This window comes from Brachyhypopomus gauderio, chromosome 4, assembly GCF_052324685.1.
Source record: "Brachyhypopomus gauderio isolate BG-103 chromosome 4, BGAUD_0.2, whole genome shotgun sequence".
NCBI classification, from domain to species: domain Eukaryota; kingdom Metazoa; phylum Chordata; class Actinopteri; order Gymnotiformes; family Hypopomidae; genus Brachyhypopomus; species Brachyhypopomus gauderio.
The window spans coordinates 3309203-3322321 of NC_135214.1; the positions used below are offsets into that span (position 1 = coordinate 3309203).

Consider the following 13119-nt stretch of genomic DNA (forward strand, 5'->3'; position numbering starts at 1 on the left):
TGTCATATCTGGTGGCAGTTTTGATGGCCAGGAGAACGCCTGACATTCTCCGTTCCCTGGTGCCGTGTACGCCCCTCCGCTGGTAGCGGATTTCATATCCGTTCGCACCACACCAATCCGCAGCGTTACAACGGTGTAAAACCTCTGCTATAATCTCCTCCAAAAAAAACATTCAATTACTCAAGCACTCAATCTCCCCTGCACACCTTTGCTTACGGCGTCCTGCCTCCGTGTGTACGTTTTCTGCCACAGTAAAAAAGCTACGCGAGTCAAAAAAAGGGAAGAAATGTGAGATTTTGCTGCACCGCTCGTGTTTTGCCTGTGTTCCTTCCTCACTGCTTTGCTGTGTGACTCGTTGTTGTCCTCTTTTGGCACCGGTGTGTACCGGATGATACCGAGTCATCCCTCCAGTGGTCGGGGGCACTTCTGCTCTGCTGTTGCCCTGGGGGAGGGGCGTCGGGCTGACATGCGGCATGTCTGACTGGTCTGTTAGGAAGGCGGTGGAGCTCCAGGAGTCGGAGCAGTACGTGATACGCGCACGGGGCACGACGCTCACAATCCGAAACATCAAACAGGCTGACGGAGGTTCCTACGCGTGCAAGGCTGCCAACAAAGCCGGGGAGGTCCAGAGGGAGATCTTCCTCAAAGTGTTCGGTGAGAGACTCCGCCCTCCTCCTCCTCCACCCACGCACCCCTCCTGGCTGCTTCAGGAGATCCGCCCCGCCTTTCCTGATGATTCATTTATCATGTCTTAAATGTCAAAATTATTTGGGGAGTTTTCAGAAATGAAAAGGAGCATATTGTGTGCGTTTGAAAAGTTTTAACACAGATTTTATCACAGTGCCGCTCCCACTTTAAACACTCCAGTAACAAACGAAATCAGGTTGGCAAACCTCACTCACGATTCGAGCCATTAGCTAAATGTCAGGATATTTTGAAGTCACCCTGACGCTACCAGTGGCCATCATCAGACGACTCTTATTGTTCTGTTAAATGTAGTGGTATTAAGTGAAGCAGGTCTGGGTTCAGAGGATTCGAGAGGTGAGCCATGTCCACTAGGGGAGCACTTCTGTCAAGTGTGTGATGTGACTGATAAACTCCCACACTCAGCCCCACCAGAGTGGACTGTTTCCCTTCCATAAACAGGCTCCTAAATTATTTAACAGAAAATGGGTGACACATTCTTTATGGCCAAGAATTTCAATTTAGATTTTCATGAAGCTGCCAGCATTTTCACAGATTATTCAGATAGCACCTTGTCTGTTCATGTAAATGTATGGAGATTTATTCTGTAGTCATCAGAATTCTTTCGATGTGCAAGCAAATGGTATTCTTCAAAGTGCTCATTTAAATGAAACCAAGTTATTGGATGAGAGTTTTGTTTTGCAAAGCGTGATGGGAAACGTAGTTATAAGTTTTCTTTTATGACCCCTGACAGCTAACTGGAGTGTGGCTGGGCTTTCTGCTTGGCTGAACGTCTATCTCTTGCGTTTCTCTTCACTCATAAAACGTGTTTCTCATCGTATTAAACTACATGCCAGAGCTGCAGGTTTGAATTCAGTGAACATGGCATGTGTTCGCAGCCCTACAGAAATGTATAAACTTTCGAAGATTTCAGGAGGGTTAGGAATGATACCAAGATCATCCACTACTAAAGTTCCGCCCCACTACCTTCTGAAGTAGTTAGCTATATTACTCTTGTCATTTATAGCACTACTGGAAAAAAAAGCTATTAAAAAATGACTTAAGTCATTTATTTTCATGCAGGCGTCATAATCAATGTTGTGCACTAATGATCTGTGCCTAGAATGCGATCTTACTTGGCTTCAAACATTTATCTTCAGCAGGAGGGCTCAGTGTTTTGGAAAAAAAACGATTGTCAACATGTCAAGAGATTGGTTTGGTTGAGGCTAAACGCAGAGTAGCTCAGTGGGACTGCGTATGCATTTCTGCTCTGCCAGTAGACACAGATATGAATACGTTTCTCATTCTTTGGAGCTGGCGCCATTCATGCCGCTACTATGCACCCTGTGGGTGAGAAGCTCTAATGTATATTTATTGAGTTAAGCACAGCGATGCATCTCCTCTTCTTCGCCACGTCACCTGGAGGAGGAAGCTGCTACTCCGCTAATCAGCGCTGTCACACACAAGAAGCCCTATTGTGAATTCATTTTTGAAAGCATAAGCGTACTGTATGCTGTGTGTGTGCGCGCGTGTGTGTGAGTGTGTGTGCATTTGTGTAATTCCTTAAGTCTCAGCTGACAACCGCATGTCCAGTTGCAATGTACCGTCGTTTTCCATTGTGGTCTATAGGACGGCCTGTCTCATCGCCTGCTCGTGAGAGATTAGACCATGTTCCTCCTGGATGTTCATGTGTGCTCATGGAATTTTTTCTGCTTTTTGCTCCTGGTCGTTCTGGATCGGCACCGCTCTCTTATTCCCTTTCCCAAAACAGCTTCTGCATCACTGTGACGGATTATCCGGTGCCTCCATCTTCGAGCGCCGAAGCACCCTGTCCTCCTCAGCCCTTCATCTCTGCCTCTTCCCTCTCTTCCCCTGGGTGGTCCGCTGGCCGTGACGCTGTGCCCCCCCGCGGCGTGTAGTCCAGCCCCACATCACCAAGCTGAGGAACGTGACGGCCGTGGAGGGCAGCGCTGCCATGATCTCCTGCAAGGCCGAGGGAGAACCGCTGCCCGAGATCTCTTGGAGGAGAGCCAGCGACGGCCACAGCTTCTCCGACGGAGACAAGGTACTACAAGCAGGGATCCAGAGTGATCCAGCACTCTACTGAACTCAAGGCAGCGGGCCAGCGATGATCCGGACCTCGGCGCTCGGTGCATGAGAGCGGCGATGACATTGTAATGCCGGGCGTCCCGACAGAAGCTTGCGACATGCGTGCGCGAGTGAGCCGGTCACGTTGGCTGTGTCAGAAAACATTTGCCGCGCACCCGTGCCTGGTGGGCCGACTTTTATGCAAATTGTGTCCCGTCGCTGCCGGAAAAATCCGGCTGACAAACAGAATGGCGTTTGATTGACGCGCACGCTGTCCGCCGTGTGAGGCGCAGTGTGTGGAAACACAGCCATCACAGCCGAGCTGATGCAACGCCCTCACAGCCCGGCTGATAGAGCTCGGGAGCGGGAGCAAGCTCTCCTCTTGTCTGTGGAGGTTCGGCAAGATAAGGGCTCCCCACGCCACCTGCACGTGTCTCACCCCATGCTGAAGCAGGAAAGGGTGGGTGGGTGTGTGTGTGTGTTGGGGGGGGCACAGTGGAGACAGGCAGACGAAGGATCGCCGAGAGACGAGGGGTCTATTGAAGGCGGCCGCGGTGGCTTGAAAGCGTAGACGATAGGCAGTGGCAGTGGAGGCAAATTGGGGTCGCCCTTTTGGAAGGAGAGACCCATGGAGCCCCTCGCCGTCACGGCTAATCTGGCAGTGAGCGCTCGGAAAATGATTAGAGCCATCTGCCTGGGCGGGAAATTAAAGAGGGCTCTGGGAGGGACGCGGAGGGGAAGAGAGACACATACAGTCAGTCCATATAAGCAGAGCAGACTAGAGTAGTTGTGTTTGGAACAGGAAGATGGAATGGTCCATGTTATAGCCCCAGGTTGGGTTTAGAAACTAGACGATCAGGGATACGCATCGCTCTTTTGAGTTAGATCCTTGAAGCTTAAACAGAAATGTGCGTTCAGATCACCACCAGCAAACATACAACTCAGCATCGTGGGAATTTTACCGCTTGTGCATTCTCCTGGAGACACGTTCTCCTTTCTACCCTGTCATTACTAATCAAGCAAATTGGTATTTTTTTAAGGGACCTCATGACTCTTGAAAGGTTCTCAGATATAGCTGCAGTGATACTGCTTTCTTGTGTTCAGACAGAATCTCTATTAACTGAATCATCTCTGGGAGATGTAATCCAAATCTCATTCGTAGTCAGAGCGGAAAGTGAAATGATGAAAGAGAAAGAGACCCCTCGTAACTGTCATTCTGTCTAACCTATCATTAGCTCCATTATAACTGACTCCCGCTAATCAAATGTGATGCCAACATACCCATGAATGTCAATGAGGCCAGTGTTTCTTAATGTAGATTTAAGCTAAGTGTATAAAAGTTTGCAGCCTCCCAAGAATTTAGTTTGTCTTCTGTAGTTACAGTGGCCAAGATAAATAAAAAGCAAACTATGGGACATCCCGGATATTAAGTCCAGGGAGAGATTATGGGATTTTACCATGCTGTCATAGCATTAATACGGCCTTTGCAGTTTCAATTTCATAGTTATTCATACTCATATTTCTTTCCCATAATCCTCAGCAGTTTCAATCTTCAGTATGGAATTTACAGCACACATCTTTAATTATCTCTTCAGACTTTGGGTCTGTGTTGGGAGAAGCTGACGGTGAATTATGGCTAAATGCCACGTCCTTAGTGAAATAAAAGGGAAATTAAATGGTAACAAAAACTACGTTCATGCAAATTCTGTTTTGGAGTTAAACATTGGTGGGCGTGATTAGTGACCGATGCGGTGTGTGTTTTCAGAGTGCAGACGGCCGAGTGGAGGTGCGTGGGCGTCACGGTGAGTCCATGCTCACCATCGTGGGAGTGGTGCTTTCGGACTGGGGTCGCTTTGACTGCGAGGCCCTCAGCAGAATCGGAGGACATCAGAAGAGCATGTTCCTGGATATCGAATGTGAGTACAACATTACTCAGAGAAGTGGCCCACACGCACACTCACACACACTCACACAACCCAACACATGCACAGATCCAGTGGAACAATAGAACCCATCAGCAGAAGATCAGAACCTTGGAACTCTTCCCTGAGTCCAGGGCTTGATTGCTGTCAGAAGTGAAACGTGGTAGCCTTTTCACATCGTTTAGTTTTTGTGAGTGCAGAATCCTTGCCATCTCTTGTTAGAAATTTGACAAAGACGAGCCAGGAAGCTGTATCGATCTGCACATTCTCCTAGTTTTATTTTTACGCCTGGTGTATCTTCAAATCGGCATTTTCTAGCATCGGGCAGGAGTGAATAGCGAATATTTGTTTGCATGTTTTAAAGTACATTCAGAAACTGCACATACCTATCAACAAAGAACCTCTTTAAACATCGCTGCCCTGCATCGCCAAGGAAATGTGAGCGCTTGCAACTTCTCCTAGGTGAGCATTCAACATGAATGGTTGTGTCGTTGCGTCTTGGTGATGAGTAGCTGTGTTCCATCAGCTCATACCTCTCTACCATGAAACGGCAGGAGATTAGACAGGCAGTTAGTGAGACGCCCGCCACACTGGTCCATGGGGGAGCAGGGATCAGCAGGGAGGACAAGACCTCCCACGGGAGCGCTGTGGATTGCAGTGACCAGCGGTGGCGCTAATGAGCTCTTCCGTCCAGTCCCCTGCCTGTGGGGACATGATGCAGTGTAGACACTACTGTGGCACAGACTCGGAGGCGAAGAAACCAGAGAGAAGCAGAGGAAAATAAAGAAAATAAACAGAGGGGGAAAATAAAGGACAAACAGACAGCAGGTGTGGCGTGTGCAGGTTGTTGGGGGCAGGTTGATGTGACATTGTGAGACATGGCTATTGCCTCAGATTAGGATGTTTGATGAGGAGCTTGCATGCGCAGCTGCAGACACACTCCCAGACGTGCCGTTCAGTTAGCACACATCTGTGACAGCCACAGCTCAGTCTGCCACCGCATCCCTAAGGCCTTACCCATGCCGGCACACAATTAGCCTATATTTACATTTCCGCTTAAAGCTAAGCTACCGAATTCAAATGTGTTCTTGTGCACGGTCCACAGTCACAGCCTGGCTTTTTTTGTGCTACGGCAAGCAAACGGTTCTTGTTTGTTTTAGGATTTTGTTTGCTTTGTGTGATTTTTTTTTTTTTTTCTTTTTGACAGATGCACCAAAGTTCCAGAGCAACCACACCATCTTCTTCTCATGGGAGGGCAACCCAGTCAACGTCAGCTGTGACGTCATGTCCAACCCCCCGGCCACCATGCTGTGGAGGCGGGACAAGCTGACCATCCCCGCGGAGGGCACGGCCAACATGCGCGTGTACAGCAGCCCCGGACGCTCCCTGCTCGAGGTACACACTCCCCCGCTTGCAAAAACAGCACATGCGACGTTGCACTGTGGTTCGGGGGGGAGGTACCTGCTTCCTTGCCTCCAGTTAAACGAGCTATTAGCTTCATCGGAGCACGTCTGCTGCGTGAGAAGAAACAGATGCTGCCTGATCCACGTGAGCCTGATCCACGTGTGCCTGTTCTCGTCACTCCAGGTTACCCCCATGTCGGACCGGGATTTCGGACGATACAACTGCACAGCCAGGAACAACATCGGCATGCGTTTCCAGGAGTTCATCCTGGCTCAGGCAGGTGGGTGCCCACGGCCACCTCCCGCTGGCCGCCTCCCCCTTCTGACCGCCTCCCCCTGCTAACACCCCCCACCACCACCACCACCACCACCTCTTGCGAGTGGTTCCAAACACGCAGGAACGCCCCTGGACGTTCAGGCACGGGTTTGATGATGTGAACTTATGGACAGACGCCAGCATGTTCAGACAGCTGATCTCTGCTGGCATAACGGAAGGACACGCAAGACTGTTACATTCCACTGTGATGTAAAGGTTATGCGGACATCTTTCCGTATTGATTGCATACATCATCATTACTGAAGGGGTGTAACCCCAACTCCTCCAGTTGGTACCGAACAGCTGCTTCCCTGATTCCCCTGACGCACACCAGATTTGTCCAAATGAAAGATGCGGTGCTTGTGTTACTAGAGCCACAAGCTACGCCCAGTGGGGAAAGGAGAGCTGTGCGCACTGGTCCCTGAATGTTTGTGATATCCACCAGCATTTACTCCCAACAAGCATGTCGGCTCCTTGAAGTTTCATTAAGCATCTACCTCATCTAGCTTGGGGGAAAGTAGTTTGAAGGTGCATTTGCTTTTATGAGAATGACTCACTGCTCGTTCATCGTGAACGTTGTTCAGATCGACGGCATTTACATGCTGAATTTGAACCTGAGTTTGAAAACCCCGTCCTAATCATGAACGTGCACTTGTCGTGTACAGCAGTGCAGGGGGGTGGTGGGTGGGGGCAGGCAGATGGCCCTATTGTGTTGTTGTGTCAGCCTCTCCCTGCACGCTAGTCTATAGAGGAGTGAAGCTTTTAACATTCCAGAATACAAGCAAGCAGTCCAGTCCATCAGCCTCTCTCTGCCTCTGTCCGTCTTTCTCTCTCTCTCTGTCTGGCTCTCTCTCTTTCTGTCTGGCTCTTTCTCCCTCTCTCTCCCTCCCTCTCTCTCTTCCCATCTCTCTCCCTCCTTGCTGCTCCACTAAATCACACACACACACACACACACACACACACACACACACACACACACACACACACACACTCCCCCCCTACCCTCCCACTTTTCACCAATACCCATTTAATTTTTCTCTCCTACCACTCTCTCACTTACAATCTATTTCTCCATCATTTGTTCATGTTTGTACTCTCTCTCTTTCTCTCTCTCTCTCTCTCTTTCTTTCTCTCTCTCTCTCTCTCTCTCTCTCTCTCTCTCTCTGTCTCTCTCCCTCATACACACACTCTCTCCCTGTCTCTCTCTCTCTCTCTCTCTCTCTCTCTCTCTCTCTCTCTCTCTCTCTCTCTCTCTCTCTCTCTCTCTCTCTCTCTCCCTGCCCTCTCTCAGTAGAGGTAGGTGTTTGTAATTCCACTCAGGACATCTCTTCTTTCTCTGCTGGGGGAAACGGAGGGAGAGATCCTGAAGGAGATTGTGACTGGCAGACAGATACCTCAATGAAGCTTCTTTTACTGCCTGTGTGTGGAACAGGTTTACTGCTATAGCAACAGCTTTAAGTGGATATAATACTAACCAAAGTGAAAATTGCAGGCTTTTTGAAAGTGTTCATTTCATTGATATTTGCACTCTGTTGTTTACTGTTGTTTACTGAACACAGGTTATATGTAGTTTGAGTGCGTATGATTTTGTATGCTTGTGTGGGGTGGGGGGGGGGGGGGTGTAATTGTGCTGTGTGGGTGTGAATAAAGCCTGAAACAGTTGCTTCTAAAAACAGACCCAGTGTAGCTGCATTCTTACCTTTCACCCTCCCTCACAGGGTGATGCCCTAGGGTGGTTGTGCTAGCAGATATGAGCCCCAGCGTTCAGTTAAAGAGCTTGTTCATGTGGAAGCCTCCGATAACACTTTAGAAACCAAACTACAGCCAAAAGGCTATCGTTATATGCCTTGGCTTCTGCCTGTTTGAGCTGTTCCCTGATGCCTTGGCTTCTGCCTGTTTGAGCTGTTCCCTGATGCCTTGGCTTCTGCCTGTTTGAGCTGTTCCCTGATGCCTTGGCTTCTGCCTGTTTGAGCTGTTCCCTGATGCCTTGGCTTCTGCCTGTTTGAGCTGTTCCCTGATGCCTTGGTTTCTGCCTATTTGAGCTGTTCCCTGATCCCTTGGTTTCTGCCTATTTGAGCTGTTCCCTGATCCCTTGGTTTCTGCCTGTTTGAGCTGTTCCCTGATGCCTTGGTTTCTGCCTGTTTGAGCTGTTCCCTGATCCCTTGGTTTCTGCCTGTTTGAGCTGTTCCCTGATGCCTTGGTTTCTGCCTGTTTGAGCTGTTCCCTGATGCCTTGGTTTCTGCCTGTTTGAGCTGTTCCCTGATGCCTTGGTTTCTGCCTGTTTGAGCTGTTCCCTGATCCCTTGGTTTCTGGCTGTTTGAGCTGTTCCCTGATGCCTTGGTTTCTGCCTGTTTGAGCTGTTCCCTGATCCCTTGGTTTCTGCCTGTTTGAGCTGTTCCCTGATGCCTTGGTTTCTGCCTGTTTGAGCTGTTCCCTGATGCCTTGGTTTCTGCCTGTTTGAGCTGTTCCCTGATCCCTTGGTTTCTGCCTGTTTGAGCTGTTCCCTGATCCCTTGGTTTCTGGCTGTTTGAGCTGTTCCCTGATGCCTTGGTTTCTGCCTGTTTGAGCTGTTCCCTGATGCCTTGGTTTCTGCCTGTTTGAGCTGTTCCCTGATGCCTTGGTTTCAGCCTGTTTGAGCTGTTCCCTGATGCCTTGGTTTCGGCCTGTTTGAGCTGTTCCCTGATGCCTTGGTTTCTGCCTGTTTCAGACGTTCCGTCGAATCCCTACTCTGTGCGCCTGAGCTCTGTTGCCCAGCGCACAGCCACGGTGACGTTCATGAAGCCTGACTCCCATGGCGGAGTCCCCATCGGACATTACCTGGTCAGGTACAAAGACATCAGCTCTCACGAGTGGAAAGACGTCAAGTCCCATGGAACACAAAGTGAGTACCGTACCTACTGTCTCCAGTGTCCTCAGAGTCATAGTGAATACTGTACCTACTGTCTCCAGTGTCCTCAGGGTCATAGTGAATACTGTACCTACTGTCTCCAGTGTCCTCAGAGTCATAGTAAATACTGTACCTAGTGTCTCCAGTGTCCTCAGAGTCATAGTAAAAACTGTACCTACTGTCTCCAGTGTCCTCAGAGTCATAGTGAATACTGTACCTACTGTCTCCAGTGTCCTCAGGGTCATAGTGAATACTGTACCTACTGTCTCCAGTGTCCACCATACATGGGGTACATTTTTTAAAATGGTATTGATATTGTCACATATTGATATTGTTCCATCTGCACATTAATCCACAGATGTGTGGTGAAATGGTGAAAGTGACTGTCATATCACTGTTTGGTTTACACACAAAAACTCCTCTCCCCCTCACAAAGACATGGGTAGCGTAAACCCTGCCAGTAGCTTCCAGAGCAAGTTTGATTCCTGGCAGCAAGTAAGCCTCGAATCTGCGTCCATACCTAAAACTCAGACAAAAGCTGAAGGTATTGCTGACCTTATGCTAGCAGTGGAGGATCTCGAGGGACGAGAAATAGAGGAGACGAAGCGTGAGTGAGACGTCGGCGGTGCCGGCCGAGATTACAGCATATCCAGATCACAGATTGATTTTTCCTCTACAACACCCAGAAGGGCTTGCGGGAAACTGAAAGGACAAATCGGACAAGCAGATAACCAAGGCAGGATTGCTCGAAGGGCCCAGAGCTAATACCCACGATGCAGTGCAGAAGAGCCTGATTTGGGGGACACAGTAATTGGAGCTCTTGGTCAAGACTGTGGAAGACAGCGGAGAGGTGGATACATACTCATTTCATGTGTCTTTGACACTCATCCCTCTCTCTCTCCCTCTCTCTCTCTGTCTCTTACTTCCCCCGTCTCTCTTTCTCTCTTCTTCTCTGCCCATCCTCCTCCCTCCACAGCGGTCGTACTGCTCACCAGTCTCGAGCCCAACACCACGTACGAGGTCCAGGTTGCAGCTGTGAACGGCAAAGGCCGGGGAGAGTTCAGCCGCACGGAGAGCTTCCAGACACTGCCCATCCGTGAGTGTCTGACCCGCCGGGCCACGGTGGGACCGTCCCAGATGGGACTCCGCGGATTTCGTCACGTCACGCCCTCGAGGCTTCACGTGACCTCCGTACGGGGAAGTGACTGTGTGTTTTGTTGTGTGTGGCGTGTGCTGCAGGAGAACCAAGCCCCCCGTCAGTGCAGGGCCAACGAGGCGTGGGCAAGGCCTACCGACTGGGCCTCATCAGGCAGGATGATGGGGGGATGCCCATCCTCGAGTACATCGTCAAATACAAAACAGTAAGTGCTCAGATTTTATGGGTGTAACAGCCCCATAAACATCCCGTGGTCTTATATTGGGGCCGTCATTAAAATATTTTTGTTTGGCGAATATAAGAACACTCATTAGTCATTTAGAACCGTTTAGCACAGATTAAGTCATTTCATTAGTGAATGGCATTTTTAATTCTAGCATAATATGATTACATTCGACTTTTTTACTGGTTTAAAGTGATGTGGTCTGGTATGAGAGCCTATTGCTGGGGCTGAGAGTATAATTCCAGCAATCCTCTGGGCGCCGGGATAGCTCAGTACCTCCATCCTGTTGACGTGGGTGTCGTGGTTCGAGACGAGGTCCGTCTGAGCGAGATCGGAGACGGCGCCGTGGCTGATCTCGCATCTCGCCACACTCCCCCTGGCCCGTCCAGACCCGTACACTCACGAGACAAAGCTAGAGGAACTTCTGCTATGAATCAGAGTTGCTGAGGAGCAGACTGGGTGTAGTGAAGCAGCCACTCCACCAATACAGACAGGCCAGCTGCATTAGCCTTTTGCTGATGTGCTGTTTTTGATGCATCACAGTGAGTCAGGAAACACAGGCAGTATGTATCACTATATATGTACTTCAGTGTGTGTGTGTGTTTTGCATGCAGTATATCATCCATACAACTACCCACTGCTTTCCAATTAGTCACTAAAGGTGAGTCCTTCCTCTCTGTCAGTCAGCTAAGCGACGCTAAAGGAGCTGTGAGTTTCATACACCGCATCATCTGTCAGAGCTTATCTGTCTGATCCCTCAGCTGTGACACACCATTCACCACAACAGCGGCACAATCTATCAGACACGCTAGTATGCAGTTTTATTCAGGCTAATATGTCGGTCTGAAAAAAATATACAATATAACTGGAAATGCCTTAGGAGCAGGAGGTGAAAAATGTGTGCATCAGTAACACAGCCATGTTCAGAGTTATAACTCCAAAAGCTCAAGATATACCCATAATCCCTCACAAAATATCCCAGTGCTTGGAGAGTGTTGTTTAGAAAAACCATTTACCAGTATTAGTGTTAAATTAATGCAATGTAGAGAGTTTGGTCACTTCAAAATCTGATGGTTTCTTCACATGCTGTTGATTTTGTGGAATGATGGAAAGAGTCTTTGTGGTGCTAAAGGCATGTATCAGTTGAACACTTCAGGACTATAGTCCTGTGTGTGTGTGTGTGTGTGTGTGTGTGTGTGTGTGTGTGTGTGTGTGTGTGTGTGTGTGTGTGTGTGTGTGTGTGTGTGTGTGTGTGTGTGTGAGCATTAGGAAGGTGGTGTGATACTGGTAATCTGCCCTGTTTACTGGATCTGGCTGTTGAGAGATGCCTCAGTAGTATATCTCCAGATCACTCCCCAGGATCCATCTGGCTACTGTCTCTCTCCAACATCCACCTATTGCTTCTCCCAATCTCTCTCTCTCTCTCTCTCTCTCCACATTCCTTACTCTGTATCCCTCCTGGTTTCTCTACCTGCATCTGCTCTCTCTCTCTCTCTCTCTCTCTCTCTCTCTCTCTCTCTCTCTCTCTCTCTCTCTCTCTCTCTCTCTCTCTCTCTCTCTGTCCCTCTGCTGGTGTCTTAATGCATGCAGATGTAAGAACAGTGCAATGAACATGTCACATTCCGAAGAGTCACATTCAACCTTTAAGCTTTTAAAGAGCCCTGGCTGTTCAGAAATGTCAAATTATGAAAGTGCTGTTTTAGAAGTGCAGAGTAGCTGGGAGTGTCCAGAGGAGCAGCATGGAAGTTCACGCACGTTCTCCCTGGGCACTCACTGAAAGAGAATGGCAGATGTTGTGGAGTGTGGCTGTTCTGCGCATGTGCGGAAAAGTTTGGGGATTACAGAGAGGACGAGTTTGCTGCTGGACGGTTTTCTGTAGAGATCTGCCTCTTTCATCTGGAGTTCCATTATCTGTCTGTTTCAAAGTGAAGAACATGGTAAAAAAAAACTCTTCAGAGAAAAAAAAACTCATTAGTGCACCATCCATACTCACACTCAGACCATAAAGGAGCCATTTGTCCTGGATGGAGTACTGTTGTGCTCACTGTGTGTGTGTATGTGTGTGTGTGTGTGTGTGTGTGTGTGTGTGTGTGTGTGTGTGTGTGTGTGTGTGTGTGTGTGTGTGTGTGTGTGTGTGTGTGTGTGTGTAGGACAAAGAGGAACAGTGGATGACCAAGCTGGTTCCTGGCATGAATGACTTTGTGCTGCTACAGCCTCTCCAGTGGAACACCCAGTATGAGGTGGAGATCACCGCCCGCAACGTCAAAGGCCTGTCCGAGCCCACCTTCATCAAATTCTCTATGCCACAGAAACCAGATATTACAGGTACACGCACCTCCGCTACACACTCAGAGTTCTCGGTGTACAGTGGTCGGCGTTTCTTTGGCTGATGTGTTCACAGTCCATAGTCATGTAACCACACGGAACAACAGTCACACAA

At 49.0% G+C, this 13119-nt stretch overlaps 1 protein-coding gene across 3 annotated transcripts in view; it reads left to right on the forward strand.

Annotated features, from left to right (window-relative positions):
* Nucleotides 1-13119, forward strand: part of ncam2b (neural cell adhesion molecule 2b) — a 41188-nt gene that overhangs the window by 13300 nt on the left and 14769 nt on the right. For all 3 annotated transcript variants that reach the window (XM_077001544.1, XM_077001545.1, XM_077001546.1), the window contains exons 6-14: nt 494-654; nt 2604-2749; nt 4538-4688; nt 5902-6089; nt 6282-6378; nt 9121-9294; nt 10277-10396; nt 10540-10661; nt 12830-13004. In XM_077001544.1, the coding sequence (XP_076857659.1) occupies nt 494-654; nt 2604-2749; nt 4538-4688; nt 5902-6089; nt 6282-6378; nt 9121-9294; nt 10277-10396; nt 10540-10661; nt 12830-13004 (1334 nt within the window). The remainder of the gene's footprint in view (nt 1-493; nt 655-2603; nt 2750-4537; nt 4689-5901; nt 6090-6281; nt 6379-9120; nt 9295-10276; nt 10397-10539; nt 10662-12829; nt 13005-13119) is intronic.